The 17,104-nt window shown below is 37.7% G+C and overlaps 1 protein-coding gene and 1 long non-coding RNA gene across 6 annotated transcripts in view; one reads left to right on the top strand and one right to left on the bottom strand.

Annotated features, from left to right (window-relative positions):
* Positions 1-689: 689 nt before the first annotated feature.
* On the bottom strand, positions 690-14,785 carry SERBP1 (SERPINE1 mRNA binding protein 1). Of its 4 annotated transcripts, none has more exons than XM_008690735.2 (8): positions 14,349-14,785; positions 10,492-10,642; positions 9,477-9,617; positions 9,275-9,364; positions 8,615-8,734; positions 5,773-5,950; positions 2,394-2,567; positions 690-1,081 (listed from the first exon to the last, which is right to left on the bottom strand). In XM_008690735.2, the coding sequence occupies exons 1-8, from the start codon at positions 14,659-14,661 to the stop codon at positions 1,025-1,027; spliced, it is 1,224 nt and encodes a 407-aa protein (XP_008688957.2). In that variant the 5' UTR covers positions 14,662-14,785; the 3' UTR covers positions 690-1,024. The 4 variants fall into 4 exon arrangements, with proteins under 4 accessions (XP_008688957.2, XP_008688959.2, XP_008688958.2 ...); XM_008690737.2 differs by having other exon boundaries at positions 8,615-8,689; XM_008690736.2 differs by having other exon boundaries at positions 9,275-9,346.
* Positions 14,786-14,922: 137 nt separating this feature from the next.
* The window catches only part of LOC103663031, a 46,642-nt gene continuing 44,460 nt past the window's right edge, over positions 14,923-17,104 (top strand). For both annotated transcript variants that reach the window (XR_568637.2, XR_005834137.1), the window contains exon 1: positions 14,923-15,162. This is a non-coding gene — a long non-coding RNA (uncharacterized LOC103663031). The remainder of the gene's footprint in view (positions 15,163-17,104) is intronic.

Genomic DNA, 17,104 nt, shown 5'->3' with positions numbered 1-17,104 from the left:
AAAAAGGAAGGGTTAAAGAGTTGCTGATTATGGAAGAACAATTTTGATTTGGGACCTTCCATACACACAAATCATACTGAGTGGCCAGACGCTTATTTTACAGAACAGTTTAAGTATTACGCAGCAGCCAAATCAACTTGTTCCACCCACCCTTTGGAGGGGAAAAAACCCAACACCCATAAAACTACTTCACTTGATAGGATGTGTATCAACAATAAGTAGCTTAAACTTTCACCAATAAGGTGTCCAATCCGGTTTTTAAAATGGGAAAGTCACACATTTTAAAAGTAAATATACTTGAAATTGTGAGTCAATTATAAATTTGAACCTAATGAACCATGCAGGAGCAAGGGTTAATAAACCAATGTGCTTTGAATTTGTTCAAGTACTGATATTTCTGTATATAAAGATTTAGCATATATAACAGCTATCATGAGAAGTGAAAAAGATTTTCCCCAGAAATGAAAATATTAAAACTAAGTTAAAATACATAAAGTAGTATTAGTATTCCACACAGCATAAAATTTGACAAATCAAAGTTTACATGACCCAGTTGACCATGTGTGAAAATGCAAAGCAGGTATTAAAACTGATATTATGTCCAATATTTAAAACCAGTTTGTAATTGGGAGAACATCTAAATCCTTAATTAAAAAACACAAATGAAGTGAAAGCTTTAAACTGGTACACACTGTTCACACCTATATTTCAAGTTTGGAAATGCATATTTGCAAGCAGCAATACAAAAGTATTCATGAAGAATGCATAATCTCTGAAAATTATGAAAACATCCCTGCTACCAATACATTTCTAAATACAAAACTGACTACCATATTGTTACTTCTGTGTAGCGAGAGAAGTTCATTTTCAAAACAGATAAAATTCAGTCTTTAGGTGTGAATGGTATGAATGACAGTCTTTTTTTTTTTTTTTTTAAATTCTTAAGTCGTTTGGGATCCTTAAGCATGCAAAACCTCAGATGGGAGGGTCCACAAAGGAACCAGGGTTGTCTTATGGCATCCAGTTAAGCCAGAGCTGGGAATGCCTCAGGGTCATCTACATCAGGAGCAGAAGCACTTGACTGAAAAAGAAACAAATCAAAATTAACAATTCTCAAATCTTGGATTGCCACTGTCTACATTTATACACATAACTTTAAAATACTAAGTAAAAATGTGTCAAAAATGTGCTTTACTGTTATGGATCAGAACAGGACTATAATTATTTGCAATGAGCCTTGTCCTGAATGTCCATCAAGAACTATTCCTTAATAACATCATGGGTTTAGTTTTCTAATAAATCACATAAGTAGATCCACATGGCATATGTATGTGGATTTGTTGTTTACTATTATTTTATTCTCCTCACTTGCTAAGAATGGCATCAGTTTGAAAGCAGGCTAAGAAACCTATTACATGATTCATTCATCAACATTAGAAAGGGACCGAACTGCTATTTATAGTCAAAGAATAACAACAAAAACGTATTGAAAGATCCATATACACAACATTGGCCTTTTAAAAAACCTGATGGCTCAGAGGAAGAAAAAGAAATCACCCCGTTATTACTGGCAACCATGAAATCTGTATTAAGCTACCACTATAATCGAACATCGACTCAATCGAGCAGGTAGGTCCCCAATTTACACATCAGGTGTTGAGAATTCAAGGACATCATTGTTTCCTAGCCAGACCACAAGAGACAATGAACTTACCTAACCCAAAGGTTACTGCTAATACTTTAAAATATCTAGTCATTAACAGCATATACTTTGGCATCAAATAGATCAGAATTCAAATTTATCAATTACTAGGGCTTCTATAAAAATATTTAAGAACTTGTTTGTGTCATACACATTGTACAAGGCATTAAATTATAAAAGTAGGACAAAAATGAACCCCAGCTCTCACACCGCAGTTAAAAAAAAAAAAAATCAAGAAAAAAGAGTGCCAATAACCATCCAGTTAGTGTCACACAATTATGGACACAAATGCTATACTGAGACCTAAAAAAGCAGCAGAGTCAAGGTAAAGGAAGCAAGTAGACCTCAGCCAAAGCCAAGAGTTAACCTGGTTCCCTGTACCTAAATTTCCTCTTCCGTAAAATGGGTACGTCAACGTAACAAAAAGAATTAAATGTCACAATACATAAAATAGTTAAACTAGCATGGCACCATGACCAGCACCTAGTACTCAATAAGCACCTAGTAAGTAACTCAATAAACAGTGATAACTTTACTAACAGAACTAATGTGCTTTAATTTCCTGAATTGTAAATATAATTTCTTGAAGGTCTATCTACTTTTTCCGTCTATCCCCAAAAGGACCTAAGGCACTGATTTACCAAAGAGGTCTTCAAATTACTTGAAAAAGTGAAAGAATTCTTAAAATTACCTTGTCAGTTCTGCTGCCACGGTTTGGACGTCCACCACGCCCACGGCCACCTCGTCCTCCCCTGCCACCACGTCCTGGGCGGCCAAGGTCTCCAAAATTGATCTCCAGCTGAGACGTTATATCATTTGCTGGCTTCCGGAAATGATGGTCCATAACCGAGTCTTCAGCGTGAGCCTAAAAATTTAAAAGCAGGCCATGGGGTTATTAATATGAAAGCAACACTGCAATATCTAAATACTGAGCTCTCTCTTAAAAAGACCAAAAGTCTAATCTGCACTTCATGTGAACAAATGTATCAACAAATGATAATAAAAAATATCAATGCCACTAAAGGTAACATAGAAGGCTTGGGGATCAGCTATAGTGATCTTAGAGGAAGACCTCCTTTCACTTCTCTTAATTTTAAAACTACAGTTGATATTGGCAAGTCTTGATGAGAGGTATATAATCAAACAACTCGAGTGGCTGGGCCCCATATGAAACCTACCGAATCATAGGAGTGAAGTCTGGTTAAGTACATTTTAAATATATCCTTCAGATTAGATTCCAATATGAACCTCTGATGAAGACTTTTGGATAGATGGCATATGAGGTTTCTACTGGTGATTAATACTGAATCACTTTTTAAGTTATAAAGAAAATTCTGGCTCTGTACTCTTCCAGGTGTGACTTGGGGAAAGAAATCATGTATAAACTTCTCAGAATGCTTTTCTGTTCATGTAACAACTATCCTGTGTTCTTCCCTACAAATTGGAGAACTAGATTCAAGTGAAACACAACTTTACATCAGGGAACCTTAAAAAGCTAAGCACAAATAAATGCAAGCCTTAAATATAGACAGGTAACCTTAAAGTCAAAATGTTTGTGAAATCCAGATCCTCCTCTGTATTTATAAATAAGGTACACCACCTACTCTGTAAAAAAACAATAAAGCCAGACAATTTTACACTGCTTAATTCCTAATTTCTTCCTGTATAGCTTAGGATAAATAGGTTTTAAAATCTTCTAGTTGGGGGGCGCCTGGGTGGCACAGCGGTTGGGCGTCTGCCTTCGGCTCAGGGCGTGATCCCGGCGTTGTGGGATCGAGCCCCACATCAGGCTCCTCCGCTGTGGGCCTGCTTCTTCCTCTCCCACTCCCCCTGCTTGTGTTCCCTCTCTCGCTGCCTGTCTCTATCTCTGTCGAATAAATAAATAAAATCTTTAAAAAAAAAAAAATCTTCTAGTTGGATACTTTTCTTACACTACTTTAAAGTATGTTTTAGTTTTCCTAAATACAGGTATAATCCTTTTCTGAAGAACAAACATTTTGTTCTAAATCTTGTTAACACTACACCTGTAACTATTCCTTAAATTACCAATAAATTTTGTATTTTTATCTATGTTCACCCCTTTAATTGTCTAATATCCAAATAAATGGTCATTCCTCAGTGCTAAGCCAACCTAATTTAAAGGCAGTAGAAAGTTCTTATTTTAAATTAATGTTTAAATGTAAATCCACAAAACCACTAGCAAAATCAATTATACATACTAATTGTTTAATTCTTAAACGTGTGCTATTGTAAGGCAACAATGTCAATTCATTAATTAGAACCATTTTATAAGTTTCTAGAGCGCAGAAGCAAAAACACCTAATTGAAACACCTCAAAGGTTTTACTACAGTAATATATAATACACATACAGTAATACAGAAAAAGTTTGGATGTTCAGGGGACATCCCTTTAAGGCAACAAATAAATCTGCAAAGTTGTTTTTTTTCCCCCCAGAGCAGTGAATGATAATCAGGAAAGAAGAGCTCTGGCTTCAGCCCTGTCAGTTTAACACCTTAATTCGGTTTTCTGTTTCTGAATTTCTTATTTTCTCTACTTCTTGTTTTGAGGATTAGGATATGTAAAAGAGAAAGAGTACTTAAATACACAACAAACCTGAAGACCTACACATATTCAAGGACAAGACCATTTATGCCAATAAGGTCAGCTTTAAACAAACAGCCACGTCACAAAGGCAACATGAATCCAAACTAAAGTGGCTTGATAATTAAAACATCCTGGTTTCAAAGTTATTCATAACCAATTTCACATTTTAATTTTCAAAAATTTCTAATCATATATATCAGCTTATATAATAATTATTTCTGAAAAGCTCAATGTAAAACTGTGATACCTAACGTGATGTCTACAAAATGCATAAAGAGACTTCAGGGAGATAAGAGACAAGAGAATTATGTAAAATATATCAGTATTTTGTGTATGTGTCTTGTTCTGAAGAAAAGTTCTGTCAAGACCCCAAAAAAGGTACATATAATTGTGTCAAAGATGCCTGAGTAAATCTTTTCCATATTAACCTAAGCAGTTTAATCAGCAGTACAAATTAACAGTCCCCCCAAGATGAACTGTGATGGTTTCTTTAATCAGGAATACTTTGTTAACCCAGATATACAACTTTATCTGAAAGAATTAAAAAAAATAAGCAAAAGCATTCAAATGAAGCAAAATTTTTTTTTTCCTACAGGACTTGGCACTTAAGACAATGTCCCCATTTATATTATTTTATGGAGTCAATGTTGTTTAAAAAAAAATCATCTCTAAACCTAGAATAATATTTAAGTCTCTTCAACCTTAATTTTATTTCAAAATGTTCCATGTTTGTTTCACAGCTATTTAAGAAAATTAACATGCAATATCTCATTGAATCTTATTACAGACTGCCTTAATAACATTTCAATTTAACTTTATGATTAAAATCTCATACTTGTACAAGCCCTAAATGATGTAGCAGTAAGCCATTCCTCTAACAACCTGCCCCAGGGATTGTTACCAAATCAAAAACCACCACCACCATGTCTTTCTCAAGTATTTTCATTAGTAAATTAATTTGCTAGTTCTTATAAGACATCAGTCCTCAAAAAGGATAGCATCATTCATTGAAAAATCTTGATCACTATAAATGACAAAGGCAGAGAGTTCGAAAAATTGAACACTGATGAAGCCACTCTTTTAGCTTAGGTTAAACCACATGAAAATGCAAACCTTTCAACTGATTCAGTTAGGCAAGATTTCTAAAAATATTATCACAACTTTGAAAAGACCTACTTTATTTCTAAAACACTAGTAATTGTATGATACACAACTGACTGCTTTCTAAAAAAAACAACAAAACCACCATATTAAATATATTGTGGATTGACTGAAGGACTACCTTTCTTGAAATATACAGTAATGCAGTTTTTCCTTTCTGAACAATTTATCTGCTCCAAATGCTCCCATGTAAAGCTTTTATCTTTTATCAACAGATTATCCATGTGATATTTTAAAACAGGAAGTACAAATACAATTCAATACAAATCTCAACATTTTCAAACACCACAAAACTTAATTTTACCTCTTCACTCTTTGACTTATGAAGAACAAATCCCTTCTTCCACTGCCCATCAGCACCTTCATTTGGTTTTCGGATATTAAATTCTACTTTTGCCCGATCCTTATTTTGAATAGCTTTCCACTCATCCAAAGTCATTTCTTTTGGACCCTCTTCCTTTACTTCTTCAACTTCGTTCTCCCTGTGAAAGCATATTTGTTTTATAGCTATTAAGGGGCTGATAAAATCGTAACTTATAAGGAAGAATAACTTCTTGGCTTGTTGGTAATCCCAGTCTTCTGTCACCCAATGCTTAACACATAACTTGGTGGAGGCTAGGAATTCAGTGCTTATTCAATTAGTGAAAGCATGGATAACTGAGAAATATACAATTCGAACTTCATGAACTATGAAATCAACTATCAGTAGTTAACAACCTTGAACTGTCTTTACCCAAAATACACACTTCTTAAAACTATACTGCTTTAAAACTGTACCCTTATGTGATTTAAGTATTTGACCTAGCTTCTCCTAAAACACTTTCAATTTCCGTAATTCTCCACGATATAGAACTTATTATTATAACAGAAATAAAAGCAGTCACCTAGGATGCCTGTGAACAACTAAAATTCATATTCTAGAATATGAAAGAACTGTTCCTCTCTTTATCAACTAACACTTAATGGCAAAATAATTTTAAAAGCCAAGTTTCCACAAATCCAGAATCCTGTATACTCCAAACCAGCCTGTATATGGACAGGAGAGACTGTGGTTTGACTAGTATTAGAACCCTCCACAAAACATATCAGTTTCAGTACTTAATACTAAATTAATTATTTCCAAATACAATTCTCAGGATATAGCTGTTATATAATACCCTTTTCCCTTTTTATAAAAACAAAGCATGGGCCTAGGAATCCATTATTTTAGTCTAATCTCAACTTGCAATTGTCACCAAACAAGTTGTTTGCTATTCTGGGAGCCCTGCTTCCTTCCAAAGATAGCAGGTGATTCAGTTAACCTTAGAGCTCAAATATCTCCCTTCCATGCTACTCCTCACTGTTTGACAAATCCTATCTTAAAACTGCCCATACCAAGTTTACATTTAATTATTGAGATCTTGGCTATCAATATCAAGTCCAACTCTGTCACTTTACAAATGGGAAAACTAAGGATCAAGAAAAGGTCCTAGTTATTTTCAAGTCACGACACAGCCAAGAATAGAACTTGGCATACCTTTACCACATCATGAAACCACACCTACCAAAGGTGGTTGTAAGAATCAAATGAAACAAAAAAGAAGTTCTGGGAACAATATATTAAGGGAGTTAATCAAAGTTCAGCCTGTGCTTAAATTTATACTTCCACATGCAAGGTATAATGCTATATTCAGATCCTCCCTACTCTGGAGTAAAACTAAAAACTGCTCTAATGTCAACCATCTTGATCTTCTTTAGCCCAAATATCCCCAGTTTCATTCTTGGGTCCTAAGAGAAGGATTTGTTTGCAACATGCTGTCAATACATCATTTCTTCTGATAAACAGTTTTAATCTTTGCAAATCACTCTTAAGGTCATTTAAACATGGGCTCTTTATTAAAGGAACAGTTCTGTTAGGAGTTGTGAAGTACTTCTGTTACTTTAAGGTTCATTTCAGTTGCTGATCATAATTTCATTGTGTACACTCAAAATTATGATTTCCTATTACCCCAAGTTCAACATATCACTTAACGACTGAGCCACCCAGGTGCCCCTCAAGTTCAACATATCACTTAATACCATGTATTTTTATCTACTCTAATACTAAATCAGTTATTATTCCTTCTTCCAACAAATCCATGGAATATGATACTATTACCAATAGTGGTCCACTATAGGAGCAATTCTGGGAGAAAAAGCAGAAAAGGATCCCTCCCTGACTGATTTAAATATGCTCTGGCTAAGAATTACAAACCCTAAATAACTGGTAATTTAAGACTCTAAGCCACAATCCTATAAGAAATGAACGGCATATAACTTCTGCTTGGGTTGATGGAAACTAGAGGAAGGCATTAAATTATTTCTACCAGCGTAACTTGTGGCTTTGCAATTCTTCCATCCTTGAATGAAAACTTCAAAACCAAATCTTACGCCTAAAAACTCAGAAAATGAAAAGGATTAAGAAAGCCAACTGAATTAATAACATATTCTGTTATTCTGTTATCTTGCTCTCCTCATACATTTTAAAACAAGCCAATAATGCCACGTTCCAAATCCTATGTTGACGGAAAAAGAAACTTCAGATGGAGAAATTTTAAAACGGTCACATTTTCTGGTTTTAAACGGTCTTAGAATAAAATTTATATAGTTGAGTCCAAATTACTTTGAACTCTGTGTTCTAAATACTATCTCTTCTGTCAACCATTTGGTCTAATTTTTAGAAACCCCCAACTTTAGCCTCCAATTCCCACCTATTCAATGTCTCTGGACAGCTATCATCACCAGGATTAGTCATTGTTTAACTTCTCTACCAAGTAAGGTATAGATAAGTAAAATGGAGGACATCTTATTCCTATTCTCCATTCTCACGTCAAATAGTTAATTTTTGTTCCTAAAGAGGTATTACTAAAATATGTTTTTTCCATTATCTTTTCAAAGACAACAATAATTTAAACTAGAAATAAGCATTTCTATTTTTCAAACCATTATAGCCCAATATATGAATGTGTAAAGCACTCTTCCAAATATTTACTATTTGAGGAATTCAGGTCCAAGTCTCCTGTCAAAAGCCATTAAATGCTAGCATTAAACCTGTATGTTATTTTCTCGGTAGAAACCCAAATTGCTTCCAGTGCTGTGGCATCACCACTATACATAAAACCACTTACTTATTTTCAGTGTCTGCAACTGGATGCTCTTCACCTTCAGGTGTTTCCTCAGTCACATTTGATTGATCCAAGTCACTGCAATTATAAGATATTTGTTTCTGAATGTATTTTGGGGACTCTCTAAGGAAAAAAGAAAAAGAAAAGCATCTAGGTCCATTTACATGTAGCTTAAAGATTCTTTATACAATTTTAAAATCTTCATTCTAAGAGTCTTTTCTTACTAAATTTAGTTCCTAGTAGACCTCTGAGAAAATAATTTAAAAATGCATACTGATCCAAGTTATAGTTCACGTACTTTATTCAAAAAGTAGCAGGACAGAGTAGCTTGCTTTAAGACAAAGCTTTACCAGCCTATCAAATTTTTGTATGACCACAAGGGTCGATAGCTACGATAGGAACTATTAAAGACACACAGAAAATCAGAATACCCAAATGAAAAGAAAAACTGACATCACATGTATTTAAATATAGAAAAACTGGTCATGTGACATATTGTACTCAAACATATCCAACAAGATATTACAAGGAAGTAGCTGAGATGAGAGCATCTGTTCTTGTCCTAGGGACAAGTAAAGTATAATAGTTATGGATAAACTTTTAATAAAGCGTAAAAGCAATCTTATTTAAATATTACTTATTTTAAAAAATCAGAATACCAACGTTAATTCATCTTTGACAGTTCCCCAGTTGTGAGATCCGCTACCTCCACGTTTGTCCTCATGCTTCAGGCCACTGTAATGTGAAAAAGAACTAACAAAACTGAGTTAACATAATACTCTTTAATTCTAGAAATTCAAATTTTGTTTTATTAAAGAAGTAGATTCACATGTAAAATTACAATAAAAACCAATAAAAGACTTACGATCTATCACTTCCACTATGCCTATCAAATTCACGTTTGCCACGAGAATCAAATCCATCTCCTCGGCCCATTCCACGTCCACGGCCTCCTCGACCTCTTCCAAGACCACCACGGCCTCGGATAGGCCGGTCAATAATCGGTCTACAGCAAATAAAAAATATCATATACTTCCAAGGTTTCCAGGGGAAAAAAAGAAGGGAAATGCATCCAAATGCTCAAATGTAAAAACATATTTACTGGCTAATAATCCAATGGTTAATAAACACCTGTTTTAGAAAACTCAAAAACAGTCTACTTCTAAACACATAAAAGTACTCAGAACTAGGAAGCTCCCCCCAAACAAGAAATTTTTGCTTTCTCTAAAACTTTACTACTAGTACCTGTACTTTTTAAATGATTTATTCATATTATAATCCAGTAAAACCACACTACAGCTCACCAATATACTTCAAAATTAAAATAAACACATCTAACATGCATAATGAGTAAAAAAAACACACCTAACATGCATAATGTGAGTAATATGTTTTGCTATAAACAATTACCCAACAAGACTTTCCTGCTAACATCAGAGAAAGGAAACCAAGGAAAAGAAATTGTCCATCAATTCAACTGAAGTGTTTCATTACCAGAAATCCAAGACTGAACACTAAAAATTGTTACCAAAATGTTCATAGTAGAACAATGCATACACTCAGATATTTATTTCTCTGAAAAACATAAATGTACCAGCCAGACTGCTACCTGGCAAATTATGCCCAATTTATAGCTTTGTGTTAAAATATGACTACATAGGGGCGCCTGGGTGGCTCAGTCATTAAGCGTCTGCCTTCGGCTCAGGGCGTGATCCTGGAGTCCTGGGATCGAGCCCCACATCAGGCTCCTCTGCTGGGAGTCTGCTTCTTCCTCTCCCACTCCCCCTGCCTGTCTCTCTGTCAAATAAATAAATAAAATCTTTAAAAAAAAAAGACTATATAAACTGACAAAACATGAAGAGATTAAAAACAAATCTTGCCTATCAACTGAAAATTCTCCTCCTTCACCCTTTTCTTCAAGTGGCTTTTCAAATCGTCGTTCACGAGGTGGTCGCCTTTCTGGTCTCCTATCAATTATTTTCCCTTCACCCTGCAGCTGTTGATCAGGTCTTCTTCCAACACGTCTTATTCCTGAAATGATAAATAACCTGCATAAGCAAATTATTTTTGCAACACAAAAAAATTGGCAGACTACTGAAAGATCCCCCCCCAAAGCTGCTATTCTTTCAATCCAGTTAACTAGCACTTGCTGCTGAAAAAGGCAAAAACTGGGCACTTTTAAAAAATATAACAAAATACCTGAGAACTTGTTTCAAACTTCTATTTAGTTCGCCAAATTATGCCTCCCCCACACTCAGGTAAACCTGAGCAGTCTCTGTACCTGACTTGAAAGTCATCTGGGTAGCCATCATTCCTCTCACTTTTCAAGATGCCAGTCTCATAATGTAAAATTCTAACTTTTAAGAAATTTTAGGCATGGTACATTTTGGCTTTAAAGATACCAAAAAAGATTAACACCAGTAGCCATTCATTAATAATACCCAAGCAAATCAACACACTCACCAGATAAGGACCCTCAGAAAAACAGTGAAGACCGCACTATTTTATATGATCTGGAGGAAATAAAACTATAGTAAAAAGTAGAGTGACAGTTCTATAAATTACAAAACTGAAAGGAAACAAACAGCATTGAGAATTACATCTCCATTGTTTCAAACCAATTAACCAGAAAAAAGTACTGTTTTCTTATTATTTTTATGTGTGTTCACATATGTATCCATCCATATCCATACATACAAAACCACACAGACTAAAAAAATATACTGCTATGCAACCACTAGGCAATAGTCCAGTTGTTTTATTATAAATGGAGAGTTTTTTTTTTTTTTGCCTTAACAGGTATCTTTGTTTCCAAAGGATCTTTAAAAACCACACACACACACACACACACACACACACACACGGACCCCTTTAAAAACAGTATTTAATAGAAACTTGTGGCACTAAGTGATGGCTGAAGCATTTACTGATTTCCCCCTGTATTACTTTTTTCCTGTTAGTGTCTGAGGCCCACAAAGGCAACCAGTATGCATTATTGGCCTTAAGGATAAGTAGATACATTCATGACTGTATAATTTCAGGTATGCTCTAATTCCTAAACCGTAAGTTCTGACAAAGTTAAAAAAAAAAAAAAAAGACCGAGGAATTGGTTTTATAACAAGATCTTAAGTTGATTCACTGATTCTAAGGAAGTGACCCACCACCAGGATACATCCCATCATTCGACTGCTTGTAACTGAAGTCAAATGGTAAATACCAAACTCTTAAATGAAATTTTAAGGTCCATTCCACATAAACTCTCAGGACCGACCACAAATGTTAAATCTTTAGGCATCTTAAACAAATGCTGTCACAGGTATAGTGTACTGGGGTGGAGCTATGGAACCAGTCCTTACAATAATGATATCCAAGCCAAACACACCCAAGTGAACAATGGCTTCCTTCCCCACCCAATATTCATTATTATGCTTACAGAACCTAAAAAATTTACTAAATAAATTCACCCAATAACTGACATTTAAAAATTCAAGCTTCTCTTAATCTATTTACCTGTACTTGCAAACTCACTAGATTTCAGGCTTTCAATAAAAAAATTAAAAAACACCTTGTAGTCTACACTTAAGTGATGTTCTGAAGTGTCAGTTCTCAAATTCTTCAAATGGACAAAACACAAGCTACAAAACTCCTATTAATATTAAATACGTATATCTAAGGTATGTCTAGTATTTGCCAGCACCTATATCTAAAGGCAAAGAACACATCACCAGGTAGCAATTCTTTCCACTACAAGAGGTAGGGAGACTTTTTACAGTCTATCCGTCTCCAAATCCCAGACCATCAAATGACAGGTAGCAGGATCTGAAAATGAAATTTTTTTTTTCATTCAACACTTTTCCTGTATTTAAAAGCTTATGCTTTATGCTATTTAAGGTTAAGAGTGCTTTGTATTGCTGATCTAAGGAAGATGGTGACAGGTAATATGGAAGTTTTCCAAAGGGAAAAGTACTGAATGGTGAACTTTGTCCTGGTTATAAATTTATGAAAGAATTCCTCATCTTTAACAACTTAAAATACTAGGTTCCAGGTTAAAAGCTTACCTCCTCAAAGATGGGCTTTATGATCAAAACAACCGCGGCTTAAACCAGGCTTCATGCTTTGAGCATTCAAAATGGGTGAAACACATCTACCTGGTACACTTTAGATTTATGTATTAGACTCAATTTTTTTCATGCACTTTTTTTCATTAGTGAGATCAAGGAGGTAAACCTGAGCAAAAATAATAAATAACACAGGCCTGTGTTCCTTAACGCGGAAATTAAATAATTATTCAACCGAGCTACCGGTTGCTTCAAAACTTTGATGACTGAATAGATATTTGGTCTAAACGATGTACACAGGGCTTTCCAACACTCCAACTTGTGCTTCTCCCCAACCTGTAATTTTAATACAAGAATTCTTTTGTTTTATTCACCACATAGGTTCTTCATTCCAACCATCACAGAAGTTCTGCATCAAAAAAAAAAACACAAAAACAAAAACCTAAACTAAAACCTAACACAACTGCTGTGATTTTTAAAATTAGTTGAATGCTACGGAATTCAACTAAAACTAATGAGAAACAACTTCTTTCAGGAGCACGTGGCAATAAAGGGTAATTTCAACTTTCAACATAAAAAGGCAACTTTAAAGATCCAGAGCTTAGATCCTACACCTACTTGCTACTGATCACGTACACTTTTTATCCTCAACTGTTTTGCTTTTTCGCCCACCAAAGAGGACAAAACACTAATTAGAAAATGCAAAAAAAACCAACCTCAAGACAATCCTGTGAAGTTTACAGTGACCTCTGGAAGCAACTATTACCCGCCAATGAATCCCGACCATGCTTCACGCACATGTGGAGAAAAAGCTACAGACTCAAAAAAGAGCTCTGCTGTGGCTAAAGTTGTGACAGCCTCTGCACTCAATTCAACACGAGGCCCAGGCCGGGCCACCATATGAAATATTAAGTGCGGGGGGGGGGGGGCCGGGAGAGAGGACAAGCCTCAGAATTTCCTGCAATAACCAGTCTTCGTTCACAATTCCCGCTTCTGCTTACCACAGTGTAACCAAATTTCTCTTCTCAAAAGCTTAATTCACTCCAGCAAGTTAGTGGTTTTTAATAGTTGAAGTGATGAGGAGGGACAATAAGGCACATGTGGCACCCGAAACAGTAGCTCACTCCACAGAACCTAGAACTGGCTCAGGTGCAAACTCCGACCTCCAGCTTTTCACTGGGGGTACTCCGCGCCATCGTGGGACAAGATGGCAGGAGAGAAGCCAACCGCACCCCAAAGCAGCACGCCGAGGGAGAGCTCTGAGCAGGAAGAAGCTGTGGACCCCACGCTTCCCCCTAACTACAAAAGCTTAAGTGGCCAGCTTCCCCGAACCTCGGTCCATGCGCTTGCCCGCCAAGGAATCCGGCGGGAAGGCAACAACCTCCCACGATCGCGAACACGCTCGCGGAGCAGCTTATCTCTGGAGCACGCTCCGCGCCTCAGAAACAGAGGCGGGAAGGGGGTGGCTCCACGATCCTTGCAGGTGGTTTCAACTTGGGGCTACCACGCTCCCAGCCACCTTCGTGGGACCTGGCTTTTGTCGTGCGGGGGAAAACGTGAGGAAATCGGCGGCAAAGTCTCCCGCGGACACTCGAAACTCCAGAAGCAAGTACTAGCCTTAAGTCCCCTCGCTCCTTCCCTCCATCCCGGGTCTCCTCCACCTTCTACCACAGCTTTACCTTCTTTCTTAAGCGCCACGGGCGGCTGCGTCTCCTCTTTCTTGTCAACCACGCCAACGTTGGGGGGCAGCGGGTTCTTGCGGTCTTTCTGGGACTCTTTACGCAGCTGTTTGCCTGCCGCGTTGGAGTTGGTCTGGGCCGCGGCCTGAGCTGCGCTCTTGGCCCCAGGGCCCCCAACGCCGCCCCCGCCGGCTTCTTTTTTCTTGTTCTCTGCTGCCTTCAACACCTCAAAGGGGTCCGATTCGTCGTCAAATAACTGGTCGAATCGGTTGGTGACCACGCAGCCGAAGCCTTCCTGTAAATGCCCAGGCATGATGGTGGCTCGCCGGCGCGTTCCTCCACGGATTGCAGCGGGCCGCGCCGAGCCAAGAGCGCCTGCTTCAGCTCTTCCCACAAGATGGCCGGGCCGAGAGAGGGGGGCCGTCTTCTCTTCCGGCGCCAGGCACACATCCGGGAGCAGCCAGCTCCGCACGGCACTATGGGGTATGTAGGCCAGAGTCGCTTCTCCTGAGGCGACTCCCAGGGCGAAGACTACAATTCCCAGAATGCATGGCGTGACAACTCTTCGCGCGCGCCTAAGAGGCGGGACCTCACGGAGGGCGTGGAGCGTGCGAGCTGAGGGCGGGGAAGCGCGGAGGTGGGCGGAGTTCTGCCACCTGCTCTTGCCACCCTTAAACTCTCTGGGTCTCGAGCGGCGCTGCAAACAGGAAAACGTGAGGGCGTTTTTTCGCTCTCGAAAGTTCTCTGTCTTTGGTTTTACTCACCCCGCCTCTGTCCCTGGACTAACTTTCCCCACCTCCCGGGGAAGGTCAAGGTGATTCTAGATTTTACAACTGGGGCTCGCAAACTTCCAGGGCTGGGAGGGTTGCTGAGGTACCTCACTGGCCTCCCGAAGGCACGTCCCGATTCCAAGTTCCAAATCCCTAGCTGCTCAGGTGCTGGAGTCGCCTTCTTGCACCGCCAATAATGAATCGAGACTCTTCTGTTTAATGTGAGGAGGAATACGCTTTCTCTCGCGGGGACACAAACTCGGTTAGAATTAATCAAAAAGACAAGTTGAACTATCGCAGGGGAGTGTTGCGCGCGTTTCCTGAGTGTTGCGATGGGTGTTTTAATTGCTGTTAACTCCTAACAGTGCAGCACTAGCTAGACACTGGGCAAGCCTCGAAAAGCACTGTTTGTACATTTTCTGAAGTCTGTCTGTTGTCCTTTAGTGTCCGGCAAGTTAAGGATTAGGTATTAGTAAAATGTGCTCAAGAAATAGTATTTTAAAGTATCCGGGTGTGCAGGGTGCTGAGAGATGCAGTGAGGGGAGGAAAATATGTCAGCAAATTAATTGCCATTACTAAAAGCATTGATATTAGTTGAGAATATTAAGATCCGTTAAGGTAACAGATGTCAGTGCGCAAACATATTTGGTAACACTCTTAAGTGTTTAAATATATCACCATAATTTTTCAACCTTTTCCCATTTACACAAAATAGAAAATGCAACTCTATGTTCCAGGTGCTATGAATAACCTTAATTTTCAACAACAACTTGGTAGGTAGGTAGTTTCCTCTTTTCACAGCTGATTAAACCATTCCAGAGGTGAAATGAGTTACCAAGTTCACACCTCTTTAAGTGCTAATGCCAGGAGGTAACCCAGTCTTCTAACTCCACAGTGAGACTGTTGGCATTAACCTTTAAATCCAAACTCTGCCTTCTGATAGAAGTCAGTCCATTATTAATTAATTTCCAATCTTTAATAAGATTTAAATATTGTGGCATGTCAGACAGGGTATGTAAACATGGCTGACTCTAATCTTATCAATTTCTGAGCAGATTTTAAATCAATTCCTTAACAGGGAAAGTAAAAGAGTCATAGTTCAGGCATGCGGCAGCAAGCCTGTTGGTTTTCTAGTTTCTAACTCCAGCCCCACTCCTCAAAGTCACTTATTTCTCTGTTGTCTCAGTCCCTGCCACACACACTCCCATTTTACACACACACATCCCACCCCCTTCCACAAGCTCTGACTCTTGTGGCTCCCACCAAGACAAAGGACAAGGAGTTTTTGACAGTACTTTTTATGCCCCTTTGAAAATACCTCAATTGCAATCTCCATGCTTTAACAAACCCTTCCTCTTTACCATGGACTGTTATTTGCATCTTTGAGACATCTGCTACAGCTCCTCTTTACCTCTTTCAGGCCACTGCCACAACAATAATAAGAGCTAAAACATGACAATTTACTTTGTGCTTAGTGCACTTTACATATTTGATTTCATTTCACCCTTCTATCAACTCTATGAGGAAGTTCATGTATTCCCTTTTTGAGGTGAGGAAAATGAAGTACAAAAAGAGACTAACTGGGACGTGGGGTAGGCCTATACTCAGGAATTTTTATCTTATGTACAGATCCCCTGTTTCCTCAAACAGATCTCTATAGCCAAGTGTTATAACTAAGAATGTTTACAGATAAGCTACACAGAGGGGAATTGTATGGCTATGAATTTACTTAATGCTCCTCAGAGAATTTTACTTACTAATATAACATAAAAATAAGAATAAACATTTGGAGAGAAATTTGTTAAGTACTTTCAACTTCCTTCTCTCCCTTTCTTGTCTCCTGGAATTTTGGTTAACCCAGGAAAGTTTTAAAGCCCACTTTTAAAGTATACAAATAAAGCTCAAAATGGCAATTCTTTCACACCTCACAATCAGTTATTATTTTATAAGTAATTATTTTCACTAACGTTTCCTTTCTCCTGAGAA

This window comes from Ursus maritimus, unplaced genomic scaffold (genome assembly GCF_017311325.1).
Source record: "Ursus maritimus isolate PB19 unplaced genomic scaffold, ASM1731132v1 scaffold_12, whole genome shotgun sequence".
Classification (NCBI taxonomy): Eukaryota; Metazoa; Chordata; class Mammalia; order Carnivora; family Ursidae; genus Ursus; species Ursus maritimus.
Note: the sequence above shows the minus strand (reverse complement) of the source record. Positions and strands in the feature narration are given on the sequence as shown.